The sequence below is a fragment of the Aedes albopictus genome, chromosome 2, assembly GCF_035046485.1.
Source record: "Aedes albopictus strain Foshan chromosome 2, AalbF5, whole genome shotgun sequence".
Taxonomy (NCBI): domain Eukaryota; kingdom Metazoa; phylum Arthropoda; class Insecta; order Diptera; family Culicidae; genus Aedes; species Aedes albopictus.
Window position 1 is genome coordinate 317,475,542 of NC_085137.1, and position 21,202 is coordinate 317,496,743.

Consider the following 21,202-nt stretch of genomic DNA (forward strand, 5'->3'; position numbering starts at 1 on the left):
GCAGATTGCCTCAGGAAGTGAATCACGCGTGTCCTTTTACCCCTTTCTGTACGACGCCCTTGGCAAGCCCAAAAGAAAACGTCAAAAGTCGCTGTCATACAGAAAAGAAAAAAGAGGAAAAATTGCATTCCGGTTTTGTCTACGTGTTTTTCGCTCCTTACATTCCCAGGAACGGGAACATTAAATCGTTTTTACGGACATAAAACGGAACGTCCGGTCGGTTAGATTGTTCCAAACGCGATCCTCGTAACTCGGTCCGTCGCGGGAAGTCATGTGCTAGTGGTGGCGTTCGTTCGTTTTCCGGCCTTTTTGGATCTTGTTTTCAGGTACCTACCGCGGCAAGAGGTGTTCCTCCCCCGATCGAACAACAAAACATGAAGTCTCCGCTCGTCATCATTTCGCTGGGGCTACCGCTGCTGGCCAGCCTGGTGTCGCTGGTGGTGGGCGACGAGCACACTCACATGGTAAGTATTCCCGCGGGGGACGACGGTGATTTTGGATTTTCGAACCGATGACTAATGATGTTCCCCCCTCATCGTTGATGATGCGATGGCGCAGTATGAAGACCACGAAGAGGTGGTGCTATGGATGAATACAGTGGGGCCGTATCACAACCGGCAGGAGACGTACGCTTACTTTTCGTTGCCGTTTTGCGTGGGGACCAAACAGACTATCAGCCACTACCACGAAACGATGAGCGAAGCCTTGCAGGGAGTGGAACTGGAGTTCAGCGGGTACGAGATTGACTTTAAAGGTGAGTGGAGATTAGATTGGTTCAAATGGGGAGCTTCCAGATTTATACATACATACCTACATTTATTTTCACAACATCACATTTAAGATAAGACATAATCAACAATAGAACGCTGCAATACTCGGTTTGTGGCTACCGTTCTCCATCCTCGGTCATGCGTCAAGCCACACTCCACCTGGTCCGGTTTTGGCCAACTTTTGGATGCTGGGTTCGCCATAGAGTGCAGCGAGCTCGTGGTTCATCCTTGTCCGCTACATCATTCAGCTGCACACCGCCGAAGATCGTTCTTAGCACGCGTCACTCGAAAACTCGCGAGTGCTTGCAGGTCCTCCTCGAGCATGGTCCACGTCTCGTTTCCGCAGAGGACCACCGGTTTTATAAGCGTTTTGTACATGGTGTACTTGTTGTGCACTAGTGCAATAGTTGCGTGGGTGAATCTTTTTAGACCGCAGCTTCTTCTGGAACCCGTAGTAGGTACGACTTCCACTCTCTCTCTCTCTCTCTTCATGGCGTAACGTCCTCACTGGGACAAAGCCTGCTTCTCAGCTTAGTGTTCAATGAGCACTTCCACAGTTTTTAACTGAGAGCTTCCTCTGCCAATGCCCATTTTGCATGCGTATATCGTGTGGCAGGCACGAAGATACTCTATGCCCAAGGAAGTCAAGGAAATTTCCTTTACGAAAAGATCCTGGACCGACCGGGAATCGAACCCGTCACCCTCAGCATGGTCATGCTGAATACCCGTGCGTTTACCGCCTCGGCTATATGGGCCCTAACACCATATAGGTGTAAGGTACGACTTCCACTGATGACTGATTGTTGCCAGTCGTCAGTAAGGATCCGAGGTACGCGAATCCCCGTCTATCGTGACATTACTACTTAGGCAAATCCGGTCATGTTCGGTTCCGCCTGCCAGCACTCCGACCTTTGATGCTTCGCATTTCAGGCGGGTGTACAGTATTCTGCCACCGTTCCAAATGTTCTGGCGCTAATATCCATGTCGTCCGCAAAGCACACAAATTGATCGGATTTTGTGAAAATCGTTCCCCGGCTGTTGAGCCCGGCTAGTCGCATTACACCTGAATACTGCCCCTATTCGCATAACAGTCCCATGTTTGCTGGGTTTCCTATTCACATGGGACTGTTGTGCGAATGGGGGCAGAATAGTAGGTATGAGAGTCCGTCACCTTGTCGCAGTTCCCGGCGAAATACGAATAAACTGGATAGTTCACCCGAAACTGTTACGTAGTTTTACACACCGTCCATCGTTGCTTTAATCAGTCTAGTTAGCTTCCCAGGAAAGCCGTTTTCGTCCATGATTTTGCACGACTCTGTGCGGTCGATGCTGTTGTATGTCACTTTGAAGTCGGTGATGCTTTCTGACCTGGTAAAAACGGCATATCTGGAGGATTTGCCGTACTGTGAAGATCTGGTCCGTTGTCGACCGGCCGTCAATGAAGCCGGCTTGATAACATCCCACGAACTCATTCGTTTTAGGTGATAGTCGACGGAAAATGATTTAGGATAGCACTTGGTGGGCAGCATTCAAAATAGCAGTGGCGTCTCGTAACCTCACTTTTTACCTGTCCAACGTCCATAAAGCATACAATTGCCGAAAATATAGGATCAAAAAAGAATTGGAAATGATCGTAAATAGCTAATCTCGTCATTTTCTACTAATTACAGGCAAATTTGATCAGAAAATTTGAGAATTTAAACTTGTTGAACAGGTAGATTTGAGGTTAGGGAATCGCCACTGCAAAATAGTGATCGCTCTAAAGTTGTGAATGGGGCAGATTACCTCTTCCTTCCACTCCTCCTGTAGCTGCTCGGTTTCCAAGACCCTGACTACACATCACCTGGTGCAAACAGGTGGTCAACTTTTCTGGGCCCATTTTGATGACTTCAGCTGCAATACCATCCTTACTAGATGCTTTGTTGGTTTAGAGCTGATCAATGGCATCTTTAACTTCCCTCAACGTTGGAGTTGGTTCATTTCCGTCCTCCGCTGCACTGGCATCGTCGTTACCTCCGTTGCAGTGGTTCCCAGTGCCTACATTCTCCACGCCATTCAGGTGCTGATCGAAGTGCTGCTTCCACCTTTCGATCACCTCACGTCACGTCGTCACGTTCATCCGTCAAGAGGCCTCCGTCCTTATTCCTGCGCATTTTGGCTCGCGGCACGAAGCCGTTGCGGGATGCGTTGAGCTTCTGATAGAACTTTCGTGTTTCTGGGGAACGGCACTGCAGTTCCATTTGCTCGCACTCCGCTTCTTCCAGGCGGCGCTTTTTCTCCCGAAAGAGGCAGGTCTGCTGTTTCCGCTTCTGTTTGTAACGTTCCACGTTCTGTCGGTTCCCTTGCTGCAGCATCACCGCCCGCGCTGCGTTTTTCTCCACCAAAACCGTTATGCACTCTTCGTCGAACCATTCGTTCCGTCGATTCCGTTCCACGTACCCGATGGTGCTCTCAGCTGCGTCGTTAATGGTTGCTTTCACTGTACTCCAGCAGTCCTCTTGAGGGGCCTCATCGAGCTCACCCTCGTCTGGCAACGCGGCCTCGAGATTTTGTGTGTATGCTGAGGCAACATCCGGTTGTTTCAGTCGCTCTAGGTTGTACCGTGGCGGTCGCCGGTACCGTACATTGTTGATGAAGGAGAGTTTTGGGTGCAGTGGTCGGAGTCGGTATTTTGGCGCCACGATAGGTCCTGATGTCGATAATGCTGGAAAAGTGCCGTCCGTCAATCAGAACGTGGTCGATATGCGATTGGCGAAACGTGCACAGCCCACACTCCGAAAGCACTGATGATGACAAGGACGCATTTTACGCGCAGCTCGAACGCGAGTACGATCGCTGCCCAATCCACGACGTTAAGATCATCATAGGAGATTTAAACGCTCAGGTAGGCCAGGAGGAGGAATTCAGACCGACGCGACGATTGGGAAGTTCAGCGCCCACCAGCAGACGAACGAGAACGGCCTACGATTCATTGATTCCGCCGCCTCCAAAAGCATAACCTATCTTATCGTTACACCTGGAGATCACCACAGCAGACGGAATTGGTGATTTGTTGTTGCATGAAAAAGAAGAAGAAGAATGATGGTGTTTAGAAAAAATCCTTCCCTATAACACAGCCCTGTGTCCCCTGGGAAGTTTTTAAAATGCCCCTATAAAATCTAAAACAAAAACTAATTAAAAACGGTTTGATGTACGGTGTTAGACTTTGAACGAACTACAAATTAAGTACCTTATCAAGAAAAAAATGTTAAATTCAAATTTATACGTTCAATATGTAGTCCGTCCAAAGTCTAACACCGTACATCAAACCGTTTTTAATTAGTTTTTGTTTTAGATTTTATAGAGGCATTTTTAAAACTTCCCCTGTGTTGTAGGGATAGGATTTTTTCAAAACACCATCATTCTTCTTCTTCTTCTTCATGCAACAACAAATCACCAATTCCGTCTGCTGTGGTGATCTCCAGGTGTAACGATAAGATAGGTTATGCTTTTGGAGGCGGCGGAATCAATGAATCGTAGGCCGTTCTCGTTCGTCTGCTGGTGGGCGCTGAACTTCCCAATCGTCGCGTCGGTCTGAATTCCTCCTCCTGGCCTACCTGAGCGTTTAAATCTCCTATGATGATCTTAACGTCGTGGATTGGGCAGCGATCGTACTCGCGTTCGAGCTGCGCGTAAAATGCGTCCTTGTCATCATCAGTGCTTTCGGAGTGTGGGCTGTGCACGTTTATTATGCTTCAGTTGAACAATCGGCCTGTGATCCTCAACCTGTACCTGGCCTAGTAACTAAGCACAGTCCGAGCAGATATCATTTGAAAAACATTGGCCAAGTACAGAATGATATCTGTCGCTTTTGTAATATCGAAAGTGAAACCTCGGAACATCTACACTAGGCCTGTCCAGCTTTTCCAAAATGTTCTCTGATTCTCAAGTCCACCCCCATATTTTGATTGGCATCCTAAAAGAAGCAACTGGTCAAAATTTCAGCCAAATCCATTAAAATTAAGAGGTGCATCAAATCAATTTTGTGTTTTTCGACTATTTTTGAACTTCAAAAAATCATAACTACGCTAAAACAAGTCAAAGCTTAATTCTTTTGGCAGAAATTGAAAGCTATACTTGTTTGCTACAACTTCTCCAAACAACGTGTACCAATAAAATTGAAGGAAACATGTGTAATTATCACATTTGTGATCAGAAAAACCTGAAAAAGTTGAGTTTTTAATATATTTTGTTCTGGAACACCCTAATATGCGTAATAAGTTTGATATTTTAAAACGGCATCATATTCTCTCATGTTTTTGGGTTATTTGCTTCTTTGACACCAATGCTGTAGGAGTTGAGCAAAAAATATTAAAATTCGGGAAAGCCAAATGTGGCCTAAAAACTAGCTTTTTGGAGGCAATCACGTTGTGGCGCGAAATTGTACTGAACGTAGTAGCTTTGCTTCCTTGTAGTTTGCCTAGGCTATCCCCTACTACGAGTGATAACAAACAAGCGTGATGACAGGTGTTGGCTTTCATATCAGTGCTGACGCGATGCCACTTTTTGCGCGCCAAAGCGTGATTGCACCCGAAAAGCTAGTTTTTAGGCCACATTTGGCTTTCACGAATTTTAGTAATTTTTGCTCAACTCCTACAGCATTAGTGTCAAAGAAGCAAATAACCAAAAAACATTGGAGAATATGATGCCGTTTTGAAAAATCAAACTCATTACGTATATTAGGGTGTTCCAGAACGAAATCTATCAAAAAACCAACTTTTTAAGGTTTTTCTGATTACAAATGTGATAATTACACATGTTTCCTTCAATTTTATAGGCACACGTTGTTCGGAGAAGTTGTAGCAAACAAGTATAGCTTTCAATTTCTGTCAAAAGAATTAAGTTTTGACATGTTTTAGTGTAGTTATGATTTTTTGAAGTTCAAAAATAATCGAAAAACACAAAATTTATTTGATGCACCTCTTAATTTTAATGGATTTGGCTGAAATTTTGACCAGTTACTTCTTTCAGGATGCCAATCAAAATATGGGGGTGGACTTGAGAATCAGAGAACATTTTTGAAAAGCTGGACAGGCCTAATCTACACTGAGGATACTGCAACTCCGAAAATCATACGAATCAACTATGATTTTTTGCCACAAGAATTTCTTGCGAAAATCATAGCTACGAACTATGATTTTGGATTCAAAGCGCCTACTATTATTGTCATACTATTACTGTATAAATTTCATAACACTCACGTATGAAAATCATACCGATAACGTATAAAAACTGAAACTATGTCGTATGACTATCATACATATTTTTATGAAATGTTTTGCACAAAGTAAAAAAAAAATGCAACCTGGAATCGCACCAGGAACGTCAAGGTTGGCGAGTGCGTGCTTTACTCATACGCCCACCGACGCTTCGGAAGTTGAAGTGGTTAGAAGTCAATAAAAGTTTTGTTGTTTTTTAGCAATGGTGTTTCATAACACATCTTATGATTTTCATACGATGCTTCTTATGAGATTTTCCATACGACAAGTCTTATGGATTTCGCATTTCAAAGTATGAAAAGCATACGAGAACTATGAAATGATGAAAATAATAAAAATAACTGATTCATAAGATGTAAACTATGGAAAACATACGAACAGTATCCTCAGTATCCTCAGTATACTTAATTTCCTTTGAGCGGTTATCTCATTTGTTTTGATCCACCAGACAAGTGAAGCATATGTTATTTTTTGACGGTCTGTTTCTGAATAAATTCAGTATATCATATTTGGTCGAAATCCCCAGGTTTTACTTAGGGCTTTACTGCAGACCCAAAGAGCATTTGTGCCTTTAGTAATAAAGGTATTAGTGAAGGTATTAGTAATTGGTCAAAGTATGGCCAAGATGTTTTACTTCTTGAGAAGTGAATTCGAACTCCGTCTAATTAAGGTGTCATGATGCATCACTAAGCTTTCAAACGAATCATTGACGTTTTGCTTTTCAATGATTGTCTGCCTCGCGTTTTTGAAGTGGTGTTGCTGACTGCACCCCAAATTGGACTGACACAATATAGCGCATTTAGTTCACCACTGGACTATCGCACTAGTTTTCACGAGTGCGGAAACGCTAATAAAAGTGCGCGATTGCATCAAATCAACTCGGTGCACAGTGGGAAAAATCGACCCAAAAAACGGATCTTTTAACGCCGCTGGTTTCGGTACGTGAAGTTCACCATTTCTGACGTAAAAATTTACGAGAAATCGATTGGTGCTAGATTCATTCACCGCACGGCACGGGAAGTGGTCCATTTTGCCCCATTTTGCCCTTTTTTCATACAAAAAGAGAATCAAAATGTACTTTCAAACAACTAACACGAGTGTAGATCGTTGAAAATAGCTGCAGGCATAATTAGAGGTTAATAGAAATCATAAACATTCATGAAAGATCCTTGGAAATGCTTATTTTGCCCCATATGCCCCAACAACTGCTGGAAATTGTGAATTTTATATAATTATGAATGGATTTTTAAGGTTACTGATTTGAATTTGATTTTTTTTGCTTAAACAAAAAGCGCTAGATCTGTTATCACCAGAATCATATTCAGTAGTTGTCCAATTTGCCCCATTTTGCCCTATTATCATAGAAAAATGGGATTTAAAATGTATTTATTAGAAAAAGATACCGCCATGGAACGATGAAATTAGTTTTAGTTGCAAATGGAAGCTAACAGTTATCAAGCGCATATATGAAAGATATTTTCCCTATTTTACCCTACATGCCCCTAAAACTGCGGGATAATAACAAATTTTGTATGGTTTTGTAATGTTGCTGAATGCAAAACATGAAGTCGTGAAACATCTTGGATATATACAAATGCGGTTTATCGATTTATACTAGAATCATTTTCGGAATGGTATGAATAGCTGTCCATTTCACCCCAATTAGCCGAGATTTTTTATCATGTAATGAATAAATTATTTTGCACTGATTTTTTGTCAGGTAATGAATAAATTAATTTCCCTCATTAGCATTGGTACTGAAACCAAAGTTATCAAAAAGACATCCTCTCCTCTTCTTGGCGTAACGTCCTCACTGGGACAAAGCCTGCTTCTCAGCTTAGTGTTCAATGAGCACTTCCACAGTTTTTAACTGAGAGCTTCCTCTGCCAATGACCATTTTGCATGTGTATATCGTGTGGCAGGCACGAAGATACTCTATGCCCAAGGAAGTCAAGGAAATTTCCTTTACGAAAAGATCCTGGACCGACCGGGAATCGAACCCGTCACCCTCAGCATGGTCATGCTGAATACCCGTGCGTTTACCGCCTCGGCTATATGGGCCCTCGAAAAGACATATGGGCCTCGGCTATATGGGCCCTCAAAAAGACATATATATGATTTTTTCTATATTTTCAGCTTTTGATGGGGAATTAAGGGCATAATAAGCATTTTACGATATATGTCAAATATGGGCTAAATTGATTGATTGGGGCCCTTTGGTCTTAAAGCACCAAATTATATATATTTGTGATGCTTGATTATATCAGTTGTGTGCATATTTGCCACAAATTAGATTACCATTGATGCTTATAATACCCTGAATTCCCCACCAGTTATATTTTTAACAGTCCTTTCGATTGCATTGGTTTCAGTACCAAAATTTCAGCAATTCGGACATAAGCAAATGCGGGAAATCAATCAATCAATTAAGGCGAAAACAAATCAGGGCAAACTGGGGTAAAATGGACAGCTATTTGTACCTCCCGAGAATGATTCCAAAGCTAATTGATTAACCGTATTTGTACATAAAAAAATTAACAGAACTTCATGTATTGCAACCAGTGACATCACAAAATAATACGAAAAATGTTATCATCCAGCAGTTTTAGGGGCATGTGGGGTAAAATAGGGAAAATATTTTTCATATACGCGCATGATAACTGTTAGCTTCCAATTGCAACTAAAACTAATTTCAACGTTCGATAGCAGTATCTGTTTCTTATAAATGCATTTTAAATCTCATTTTTCTATGATTATGGGGCAAAATGGGGCAAATTGGATAACTACAGAAGATGATTCTGGTGATAATCTATCTAGTGCTTTTTGTTTATGCAAAAAAATCAAATTCAAATCCGTAACCTTAAAAATCCATTCATAATTATATAAAATCCACAATTTCCAGCAGTTGTTGGGGCATATGGGGCAAAATAAGCATTTCAAAGAATCTTTCATGAATTATTATGATTTATATTAACCTCTTATTACACCCGCAGCTATTTTCAACGATCTACGGTCGTGTTAGTTGTTTGAAAGTACATTTTAATTTTCTTTTTGTATGAAAAAAGGGCCAAATGGGGCAAAATGGACCACTTCCCGTGCCGTGCGGTGAATGAATTTAGCACCAATCGATTTCTCGTATTTTTTTACGTCAGAAATGGTCAACTTCACGTACCGAAACCAGCGGCGTTAAAAGATCCGTTTTTTGGGTCGATTTTTCCCACTGTGCGGTGTCTTCAGAGCACTTGTTCACCATAGATTGAAGAAATAGTGCGCCGAAGACATCAACCTGATTTGATGCAATCGCGCACTTTTATTTACGTTTTCGCACTTATGAAGTCGCAGTTCGCAGTCCAGTGGTGAACTAAATGCGGTATATTGTGCACACACTTTCAAAGTGTGATTGCAGCGCAGGACCACGCCGGATCGAGTTGGGGTCTTCGGTGCACTTATTCCTTGTAAATCAAGGAATAAGTACACCGAAGACGTCGAGGCGATCCGAGGCAATTGTGCACTTTTATCACACTTTTTAGGCGTACCAAAAATAGTGTGATAGTCCAATTTGGGATGCAGTCAGCAATAAAAAACTGTCAACTCTGCAACAACGAAGCAGAAAAAGTATCATCGCAATCAGTGCGAGTGAGCATATAGGATATATGATACTTTTTCATACGAATATTCGCTTTGGTGGCAGAGAATTACCTATCACTTTGAAATTTCGAGCCACATATCCAACATGGCTGCCAATGCTGATGATGCCGTAAAAAGCCTTAAGGACAGACTTGTTAGAATCCCAATATGGCCGCCACAATGGCCGACTTTGGCACATACTCACGATTTTGAGGGCACACATCTCCTCGTAAACAAAACCAGCGCACCTGAGCTTCTTATTTTAAGCTTATTACAAGTGAGCAAGAACAGAATAATAAAATGCATTGTTGTTTGAAGCTTGCTTCTTGAGATTTGTGCGTCAGAAGTTTTGATGCACTGTTGAACTGGGATTTCAAGACGTTTGTCCTTAAGGCTGCATAAGACTCAATTTATTCCTTCTAGTGAAAGGAACTATAGTTGTTTTGAAGGGTTTACGTTTAAGCCATCTTTCCTACACCATTCTAGCGTAATATTGAGCGCAAAATGTAGCTGATTAGAGATCGTGTCAGCGAATTTCAATATCCAATACAATAATGGTCTCATCATCTGCATACCTTGATCAGCTAGTTTTTTTTAAGGAGTTCGTCTTCTACCATTGCTATAACTACTACACATAGCAAGGGCGATAATACTCCGCCTTGAGGATGAGGACTGCCCTTCATAGATCTAACAGATAGTTGCGCATCTCCAAGATCAGCAGAAATCTCCCGATCTTTCAGCATAGCCATTATCCATTCTATTATGCATTTATCCAAGCCTCTAACTTCCAATGCTGAACGCATTGAGCTGTATGATGTACTATCGAATGCTCCTTCGATATGGGTAACTCTCGCTGAGACCGTCCCGCTATTTACACCATGTCTTCAAAAATGTTTAAAGTGGCTATTTTCTGAAAGTCCTCACCAAAAAAGTAAGAAAAATGCATTTGGTTAATCAATTTGATGGACCCCCGTGTTAGTTAGAGGCATAACCATTTTTGCGGACCCCTCGATTTTGATCAATTGTTGACTCAATTAAACCGTTATAACTCAAAAGTTTCTCCAAAAACCACCTTATAACCAAATGTTGTTTAAAAGAGGAAAGATAGGGCTACTAGTTACAGTTATAAAAAGTTGGGTAGGCCATATTGATTTTGGCCGCCATCTTGGATTTTTATACAAAAACTTTTTTTTTCACCATGTTGGCAACCACCGATTTTCAACATTTTTGCGTCAATCGAAAGCGGGACATTTTTACACAACATATCAAAAATTTAGAGATATATCTTTTTACTATCAAAAGTTATCTGCACTTTTGTAAATCATGACACTTTAGTGCACTGGGCCAGGTGCCGGTTGTTTACATAAATGCATTGTTATTTCACAATGTTTACGAACATTTATTTGAAATATGAATCCACTAATGAAAAGTTGAAAGTTTCAGCTTTTCAAAACACCAAAAAAGTTTAAAAAGCAATGTCCGCATCATTGAGAAACAGTTAAAAACCTCAATTTTTCCCTAATTTGGCTGCAGGTGCCGTTGTGTATGCATGCAGGCGTATTCTCTGATGTTGTTGGGTGCGCATGGAAAATCGGTGGTTGCCAACATGGTGATAAAAAAAGTTTTGGTATAAAAATCCAAGATGGCGGCCAAAATCAATATGGCCGACTTATTTTTTTTATAACTTTAAATAGTAGCTCTATTTTTCCTCTTTTCAACAACATTTTGTTTTGAGGTGGTTTTTAAAGAAACTTTTGAGTTATAACGGTTCAAATGAGCCAACAATTGATCAAAATCGAGGGGTCCGCAAAAATGGTTGTGACTCTAACTAACGGGGGGTCCATCATATTGATTAACTAAATGCATTTTTCTTACTTTTTTGAGGAGCACTTTCAGAAACTCACTACTTTAAACATTTTTAAAGACTTGGTGTAAATAGTGGGACGGTCTCAGCGAGAGTTACCCATATCGAGAAAGGCAACCACGGAAATTTCCTTGGCTTGACGCGATTTCTTAATTTTATTTACTAGTGACTGAAGGACTAACCAGCTTGATACGCAAATTGAAATTTGCTAAGAGGTATCTCTACTAAGCTGGTTGACTTGATAAAGTCATCCAATATCTTTTGCATTGTTTTCAACCAGTGTTGGTAAAATCACACTCAAAGCACACTTAAGAACTGCTCCTGCGTGAGCAAACTCGCGCGCGATTCTGCACGCAGAAAAATAAATTGTAAACATAATTAAATTCTAGTTCAAATCAACCGATTTTTCAGTTTACTATAGCGACAAATTGATTTCTAGTTTAAACTGAACTGTTGCATTGTTTGATAATACAAATGTTTTCATTTGACGAAATTTTTCACAGTTTGTTAGAACAAACACAGATTTGGTAGTTTCAACATAAAATAACAGATTGTTTTAAACGACTGCACTTTTGTGACTAACAAAGCCGGAATGTGATTGTGTTGGTGACGGCAGCTCCTGCGGCAGCTCGGAAATCTATTTTTAGACCGTCGGTGAGCGGATGGAGAGGAGAACGACTAAAAAAAAGACAAAAAAGGCGAAGCCGATCAACTTTTTGTGGATGCTGTCGTGAGTACCAGCGCGTTATCCATCACGACCAAAGCTGCACTTGGAAGTTGGCGTGATAAATTTGCTGCACCTTCTTCGTTGTGGCGATGTTGGGGTAAGCATTTTATAGGTGTGTGAGTGCTTTCGGACCATGTTTATGGTTTTTATTTTGTTGAAACAAATGAAATTTTTGACATTATATGAAATGATGGTAATCGGTTGTTTTTATCGATAAACTCTAAATGAAAACAATTAAATATAATTTTGGAATAAGTAAATTCTCAGTTTGAAAATCAACCATGCGTTTTATTGTTTTAAACCAGCGCCATTTTTCTGCGTGTGAATCATTTTCTCACGCGCGAGATTTTCATTCAAAATCTTGCTCTCACGAGTCATGCGCCGAAATCTCGTTCGCTATCGCGAGTAAAACGTATCCAAATCAATTTGAATGGCATTCAATGTTATTGTACGCTAGATTGGCTTTTGTTCTATCATGTAATCCTGAAAACCTCGATGTAAATGATAAGAACGCCAAGAAATAAAGCAATGAGTGAAATCACTAGCCAATTCATGCGTGATTTTTTCGGCGGTGAGTTTGGCGAGTCAAAAATCGCGCGTGAAACAATTCAACCTTCAGATTTGAGATTTTGAGTTTTTACCAACACTGTTTTCAATAGAACTGAGTAAAGGCTTATCGGTCTGAAGGATTTTGGAGTTGTTTTATCCCTTTTGCCAGCTTTCGGAATAAACACATTCGAACCTTCCTCCATGCTTTAGGTATGTAGACAAGAGTGACGCTAGCTTTGAACATTTCAGTTATAAGCGGACAAAGCACTTATTTACCTTGCTGAAGTAGCGCTGGGAAGATTTCATCTTTCCCAGCTGTTTTGAAAGGTTGAATCAGGGTGGCCACCGAACCGGGAAAAACGGGAAAACCGGGAAAAAGCCGGGAATTCAGAACGACCGGGAAAAAAGCGGGAAAAGCCGGGAATTTGAGATGATTACCGGGAAAATTATTGTTGAGAGAAATTTGGTGAACATATTTGAATTTTATACAACTCATCGATAATCTGTATAAGCAACCTAAATTCAAATTGTCGATTCTGATCCTACAACCTTGCTTTTCTCGAAATTTTGCTAATTCATTATCGAATTTGTGAATAAACTTCAGCATCATTTCAAACATAAACAATTTCATAAAGGATTAAGCCTTTCCTTCCCACGATTTTTAACGATTATTTCTATGTCAAGAAAGCGTTATCGAAAAAAGTGCTTGAACTTATTCTGAACTGGCTAAAGTTTCCGAAATCAACGAAAAAGTTTTACAGTTGTAAATCATTAGTTGTTTGAATGGTAATCAATAGTTCTACTATTGAAACGTGTGTTAGTAGTTGGGTTTACCTAATGAGATTACAGTTGTATTGTAAAAACCATTCCATCATATTTATTGAATTCCGATTGTGTCGAGTTTGTCGAACATCGATGATGCTCTAGAGCAACCATGGGAAGTAGAAGGTTAAATATTGAAAGTGAATTTGAAGAGAAAGAATTGTGTCTTTCGATCAGAATATTTAACATTTTCAACGAACTTGAGACAAACGGAATTAGATGTAATAGTTTTCAGAATATTATTGTAACCCAATTAATTTTGAATTAACTACTAACCACTTGTTTAAATAGTGGAACCATTATCAAAAAAAAAAAAACAAAACACTATTAATTTACAACTATTTCAAAGTAAGCCAATTTACAGAATATGTTGTTCAGATTTCTTCCGGGTACGCTTCTTTTGGCTGTTCAAAGTCGTAAGAAATAAAAGTTTAATATTTCATATATTTCTGGAAGCAAGCACGTGACTACGTCTTTAGTCCAAAATTGTTTTCAGACTTCTAATCACAGAGCAATCTTTAAAATTGGACAAATTTATTTTGGCTCGTTTCTTGGCTCGTTTAAAGACTAAAATTTCCAGAAAGCTGTTCAAGTAAAATTTAAGTGTTCAGAAAAGTACCAGCCAGGTTTTTCTGTTCAACGTTCACTTTACGATGCCTACAGTATATACAGGAGCTACAGTATGTACGTGGACAGTACTTTACTCACACTGTAAGATCCTAAAATCGATTCGTTTGATTGCACATTACTCGAATTACTCCACATCTGATGTAAAGTGATCGATGTTAAATTTAGTAAAAGATTTTGTTCAGAATTACATTTGGTTTCAGCTAAACTTTCTTTTTTTATCCCCGCTTTAGGGAGAAATGAGAGGAAATTAAGCTGCGTCCGAGAAGCTGAGCTTTCGTGGCGTGACCTAACATTGTTTAATCATTGGTTAGTGATCATTCTTAAAAGACGGAGAGGGTAGAGTACTTCGTCATTGCAGTGTGAAAAACAAGCTTTAAGTTAGAATTCACATAGAAGAAAAGCTTAAAAAATCTTATCATCATTTAGAACGATGGTGCAGGACAGTGCTAAAACAGTTTGATTTTTTTTTAAAACTGTAATCGTTCTTAAATATCGTTTATTGATGAAAATAATTAGTATTTACTAATGCATAATTTGGAGTGGATTTTTTTTACATTGTTCCTATATTTACGTAAAACGAGAGTTAGGTGTTACATACTCCAAAAATGTTCATTTTGAAAAACCGGGAAAAGTTGAATAATCGTACCGGGAAAACCGGGAAAAAGACGGGAATTCCAAAACTAAAATTGAGTGGCCACCCTGGTTGAAAAGAACTTAATGCCCATTCGACCCTAGATGGCGTGAAAATTTTACAAGCTTTTTGATAGGCATTTGTCGACCATACATGTCTTGCCTCGTCTGAGTCCTGCTCATCATTCAAATAAGGAATCGACCTTGGAAAGTGAGTTCGTATCATTACTTCCAACGTTTCCGAAGAATCCATCTTCCTTCTTAAGGCTGCCAAAACCAGTTAAATGGTCCTTAGAAAGGACTTTGTGTAGCCTTGTGTAGCTGTAGGGGCGTTGTTTATCTCCACATACCTCTTCCAATCCTTTTGTTTGGCTTGCCTTAATTCTTTGTTATATTCTGATAGGGCCTTTTTATATGGATCCCAGTCAGAAGTAACTTTCGGTCTGTTAAACAAACGTCTAGATTTCTTTCTCAATTCAGCCAGCCTGTTGTTCCACCAAGATACATCCCTGTTTGATGACCTGTGTTGAACAGGACAGCTGGCATGATTGAATCAGCAACCAACTTTATCTTAAAATCTGCTTCACGTAGTTCATGTCATCTTGTAGACTTTTCTGCAATTTTCTGGCTATACCACCCTACAATACTTCAGCGAAGTGCAAATGATCGTTCCGTTTTAGAATGTATGTATGAATCTGGGCGAAATTTTAAGAGCTCACTTGATTTTCTCTCATACAAATCTACTTAATGGGGTATCAAGGGTATCAACCATGTATGGGCTTATGGGTACTAATCTACCGAAATTCCAGACGACATTGCCCCAACGGAGATCTGCATGGTGGAACTGACTGAGAAGAAGCACAAAGCGTTCGTTTACGCCGTTATGAACCAGTACTGGTACCAGATGTACATTGACGACCTGCCCATCTGGGGAGTGGTAGGCAAGGAAGACGACAAGAAGTACTACATCTACACGCATAAAAAGTTCGACATCAGCTACAACGGCAAGCAGATTGTTGACGTGACGCTAACTCCGGAAAAGAAGGAACTGCTGAAAGTGGGCGCCAGGATTAAGTTTACGTATGAAGTTAACTGGAAACCGAGCAACGTCAAGTTTGAGGACCGGTTCGACAAGTATCTGGATCCGAACTTCTTCCAGCACCGAATCCATTGGTTTAGCATTTTCAACAGTTTCATGATGGTCATCTTTTTGGTTGGATTGGTATCGATGATTCTGATGCGAACTCTGAGGAAAGATTATGCGAGATACAGCAAGGACGAAGAAGCAGATGATATGGTAAGTCTACAGGTTTACACGAATAAGGTTTTCGTAAAAAATGATTTTTAAAACAGTCCTTATTCGGGCAATTTTTTGACGTTATGTTTTTTTTCTCAAGGAACGAGATCTTGGCGATGAATACGGATGGAAACAGATTCACGGAGACGTATTCCGACCAGCATCGAATGCTATGATGTTCTCGGCATTAATTGGAGCTGGCTACCAACTGACTTCGGTGGTTCTATGTGTAATTAGTTTCGCTATTCTTGGGGAACTGTATACAGAGTAAGACACACCTCGTACATGGTAGTAGCAAGTGTTCATTTTTGTGATATTCATTTTAGACGTGGATCAATGCTTTCGACAACCATCTTCGTTTATGCTGCCACTTCACCCATCAATGGCTACTTCGGAGGTTCGCTGTATGCTCGTATGGGTGGCAAACAATGGATTAAACAGATGCTTCTGTCCGCATTCATCGTCCCGGCTCTTGTTTGCGGAACGGCATTCTTCATTAACTTTATCGCCATCTACTATCACGCGTCGAGGGCAATTCCTTTTGGAACTATGGTAACTTTTAGTAGCAATCAGTCTTTCGAATGTTCAATAACCTCGTATATTTCTGTAGGTTGCAGTCACATGCATTTGCATCTTCGTGATTTTGCCGCTGACGCTGATAGGAACGATCGTCGGTCGCAACTTGGACGGTCAGCCGGACTACCCGTGTCGAGTGAATGCCGTTCCTCGACCCATTCCGGAAAAGAAATGGTTTATGGAACCCCTGGTGATCATTTTGCTGGGAGGTGTTCTACCGTTCGGATCGATCTTCATTGAGATGTAGGTGCAAACTTTCAACGCGTATGGATGCAATGTTACAATTTATTCATTCGTTTCAGGTACTTCATCTTCACCTCGTTCTGGGCGTACAAGATCTACTACGTGTACGGTTTCATGCTGCTGGTGTTCCTGATTTTGATCATCGTGACCGTGTGCGTGACAATCGTATGCACATACTTTTTGCTCAACGCCGAAGACTACCGATGGCAGTGGACCAGCTTCATGTCGGCGGCTTCCACGTCGATCTACGTCTACATCTATTCGTTCTATTATTTCTTCTTCAAAACCAAGTAAGTAGACTAGAGAAAACCTGTGGATTTTTCCATCAGACAATCTTATATCCTTATGAAAAAAAAAAAAAAAAAATCTGTAACCTCTTCTAATCAATCGGTGATTACCCTCCCTTCAGAATTCTTTCCATAATTCTTTTATAATTGTCATCAGAAACCTCTCTGGGCGTCTTTAATAAGATTCCTTCAGGAATAGGAATTGCATTGCTGAAACTCTCACCTAACACTTTCTTTTTATCCGTTTTCTCCTTTCAGAATGTACGGCCTTTTCCAGACGGCGTTCTACTTCGGCTACATGGCGCTGTTTTCCGGTGCGCTCGGCATCATCTGCGGCACGGTCGGCTACATCGGAACGAACATATTCGTGCGGAAAATTTATTCCAATGTAAAAATTGACTAATTTTACTCTTCTACAACTACCTATATAGCGCTGCAACTGTGAGCAAAGTAAAACCCGATCCTCGTTTGATTAGAGTTTTTTTCTGTTTCCATTAGTAATTTGTTTTCCGTTCGCAAGTCGATATAACTGATAACTGATGATTAATTATATTAATTATGTGTATTAGCAGCACTACTAAAGCCAGTAGCAACTAAAACCGTTGGAAACAAACTTGATAACAGAACGCTACAATGTTAGGAACCCCCACGAATGTAACAAAATGCAAACCTGAACAAGCCACAAAATATAAAAAGAAGAAAGATGGACTTTCGAGTAAACGTTGACATATGAGCAATGAAAAGAAAATTTACTGTGTTTTTAAATCTTAAGTTATGTGTAAAGAAATGTAACAACCTAACTATCGCCGTTCGAGCAGAAACGATCCTAGGGTTATTAAGGTACATATTTTTCGCGTTTTGAAACAAGACTTGTAAGCCAACCGATCGTACTGAGACAACAACCGCACGTTCATGTAGTAAGTGATGGTAGAGAAATGCAGACATAAAGAAAAACGAATATGAAATCATAGGAAGCTGCAACAAAATCCCGATCCTGAAGGTGTGTAAATCTATGACTAAGTAAGAGGGACTACGAAAATGAGATAAAGAGACGGAAGTACATATACATAGTTAAATAATTGTATTCTCATGAAGGCTTCTTCTGTATGTGCTACAAACGGGCAGTTTTTATTTGAGTATAAAATAGTGAATCAATAAACAACCATAAAAATTAACTGAAAGGAGATCATTTTGGTCGAACTTTTTTTTGCTATGAAAGAAATTCATGTGGATTTGTGGGCGTTATACCTGTATGATGTACCAGATGCCTTTTCCTATAGTAACGATAACGTAACACGATTTATTTTTTAACCAAATGGTGTTCGGTTAAACAGCGTCTAATCAAATGGCCTTTGAAGCCGAGAGCCCATATAACCGAAGCGGTAAATGTGCGGAATGCCCAGTCAGCTGCAAAACGGTGAGTCGATAAGTAAAGCGTACAACATAGCCTAGTCCCCACAAGTTTCTACCTCATGCTTCTATTGGAGATTCGGCCGCAAGGAAGAGACTTTTTCCGGGAGAAAATGAAATGAACACGTGTATGCAGCTCTGGTTGTCTTCATGGACCACTATGGGCAACGTCAGACGGATGCCCAAATCGCCCAACAGTCGTCGAAGCCACTGCAGTTCCTGTAGGCATTCCGCCATCGCGATGTACTCGGCTTCAGTGCTCGACAGAGACACGCATGTTTGCTTCCTGCTTCCCCAGCCGATGAACCCTCCGCCGAACTTGAAAATATTGCCAGTGTTGGACTTCTTATCGTCGACTTCACCAGCCCAGTCCGCATCGACGAAGCACTCCACTTGAAGGTTGCTAACAGCACCAAGACGCAGCTCGTAGTTTGCTGTTCCTTTCAGGTAACGTAGAACCCGCTTTGCTTCGTTCCAATCCGCTGTTGTTGGTTTCGTGACGCGCCGCCCGAGAATAGAGGTCGAGATCGCAATATCCGGGCGCGTGTTGACAGCGATGTACATCACAGCACCGATCAGACTTTGGTACTGTTGTCCACCTGCCAACGAGTCACTATCCTCCTCCTTTTGTTGTACAAATCCACTGGCCATCGGAACACGAGATGCTTTGCAGTTCTCCATGTTGAACCGCGACAAAATCTTCTGCACGTACGACTTCTGACTAAACGCGAATCGGTCCTCATCTCGTCGAACGTTGATCCCTAGGAAGAATGTCAAATCCCCCAGTTCTGCTATCTTGAAGGACTTGCTCAGAGATTCCGCCATCTTTCGATATTCCTGCTTCGTTCTGCACACCACAACGATATCATCCACGTAGATTAAAATGTACGTGCACACGCCGTCCACGACTCGCAAGTAGAGACACGGGTCAGCCGATGACTGATGAAACCCCATGCCTTTCAATGCTGCATCAATCCGCTGGTTTCATACCCGCGCAGCCTGCTTGAGCCCGTAGAGACTCCGCTTCAAGCGGCACACGGTAGACGGATCACCATTCGAGTACTCTGGAGGCTGCTTCATGAAAATCTCCTTCTTCAGCACGCCATACAGGTACGCGGTCTTGATGTCGATGTGATTTGTTTCACCACCGGTGCGAACACCTGATCGTAATCCGTTCCGTACTTTTGGGAAAAACCCTGTGCGGCCAATCTGGCCTTGTATCGCACGGTCTTCCCAGTTTCGTCCAGTTTACACTTGTACACCCACTCATCAGTGGCGTAGCCAGAAATTGTCTCTGGGAGTGGTTTTCAACGGTCAATGATACCTTTTTTGATTTACCACATACATTGTGTAAACAGTAATGAGCCATTGTATTCGTAGTTTTGAAAATAGCGGCGCAGCCGAAATTTTTTTTTCTGAAAATATACTGAATACTGAAAAAATACTGAAAATTTGTTCCAAAATGGTTGACTCTGGGGGGGGGGGGGGTTTAACCCTAAAACCCCCCCGTGGCTACGCCAGTGCCACTTATATCCAATCACGTTGCGCTGTTGGGGTGCTTTAGTAAGGGTCCACGTGTCGTTGTCACGAAGAGATGCCATCTCCTCGTCCATGGCAGCTTTTCACTTCTCGCTTTCCGGGCTCGCAATCGCTTCTCGATACGAACCTGGTTCTGCGCACTCGCTCACGGCCAGCCCAATCGTGCCGTCGTATCTTGCAGGTAGTACGCCAAAGTTCGTCCTCTGTGAACGCCGTAGATTATCCCGAGCAACTGGAACGACAGCTTGCTCCTCCTGCCTTGGTGCTGCCTCGATCCGCATTGTCGTCGTCTTCGAATCCGAAAAATTCTTCCTCGTCTTGGGAATCGTTGTGGGGAACTTGCTCGCCAGTCTGTCCACAATCGTACAATCGAACTGCAACCTGTTCATCGTCTTTGTAGCACTCACCTGGTAGGTCACGAATGGTGCCATCTTTCACGCTTTTACCGTTTTCGTCGAGCTTCAGGAATCGCACGTCACGGCTGATGACTACCTGGCATGTAGAAGTGTTCAGCAAACGGTAGGCTTTGCTGTCGGACGCGTATCCAACGAAGGTCATTTTGGTTGCCTTCTCTTCAAACTTCTTCCTCTTCTGTGGCGGAATCCACACGTAGGCGCTGCAACCGAACACCTTCAGATGCTGCAAATCCGGTTTTACACCGAACCAGATCTCGTACGGAGTCGATCCGATCGCTGATAATGGCAGCCGATTCTGGATGTACGCCGCTGTGTTCACAGCCTCTGCCAAAAACGACGAGGTAAGCCAGCATCCAGTCCCATTTCGTTTAATGTTCTGTTTCTCCTATCAGCCACGCCGTTTTGCTGTGGAGCGTACCCAGCGGTGAATTCAGACTTGATTCCTTCCTCTGCGTAGAACTTGCGCAAAGCTTTGCTGGTGTACTCACCACCCCGGTCGGAACGGCTTCCTCCCGAATTGCGTTTCGGTGAACCTCACATACTCACGGATTTTGTCG

At 41.5% G+C, this 21,202-nt stretch overlaps 1 protein-coding gene across 1 annotated transcript; it reads left to right on the forward strand.

Moving 5' to 3' along the window:
• The first annotated feature begins 95 nt into the window (after positions 1-95).
• On the forward strand, positions 96-18,455 carry LOC109412507 (transmembrane 9 superfamily member 3). Its single transcript, XM_019686125.3, has 8 exons — positions 96-464; positions 559-754; positions 15,687-16,174; positions 16,275-16,441; positions 16,501-16,726; positions 16,785-16,993; positions 17,053-17,283; positions 17,539-18,455. Exons 1-8 carry the CDS (start codon positions 375-377, stop codon positions 17,681-17,683), a joined length of 1,752 nt encoding a protein of 583 aa, XP_019541670.1. The 5' UTR covers positions 96-374; the 3' UTR covers positions 17,684-18,455.
• Positions 18,456-21,202: the final 2,747 nt, after the last annotated feature.

Coding starts and splice junctions, on each gene's coding strand:
- LOC109412507 (XM_019686125.3), top strand. CDS start 375: ATGAAGTCTCCGCTCGTCATCATTTCGCTGGGGCTACCGCTGCTGGCC. Junction 16,442..16,500: donor CTTGGGGAACTGTATACAGA/GTAAGACACACC, acceptor TATTCATTTTAG/ACGTGGATCAATGCTTTCGA. Junction 16,994..17,052: donor GGATCGATCTTCATTGAGAT/GTAGGTGCAAAC, acceptor CATTCGTTTCAG/GTACTTCATCTTCACCTCGT.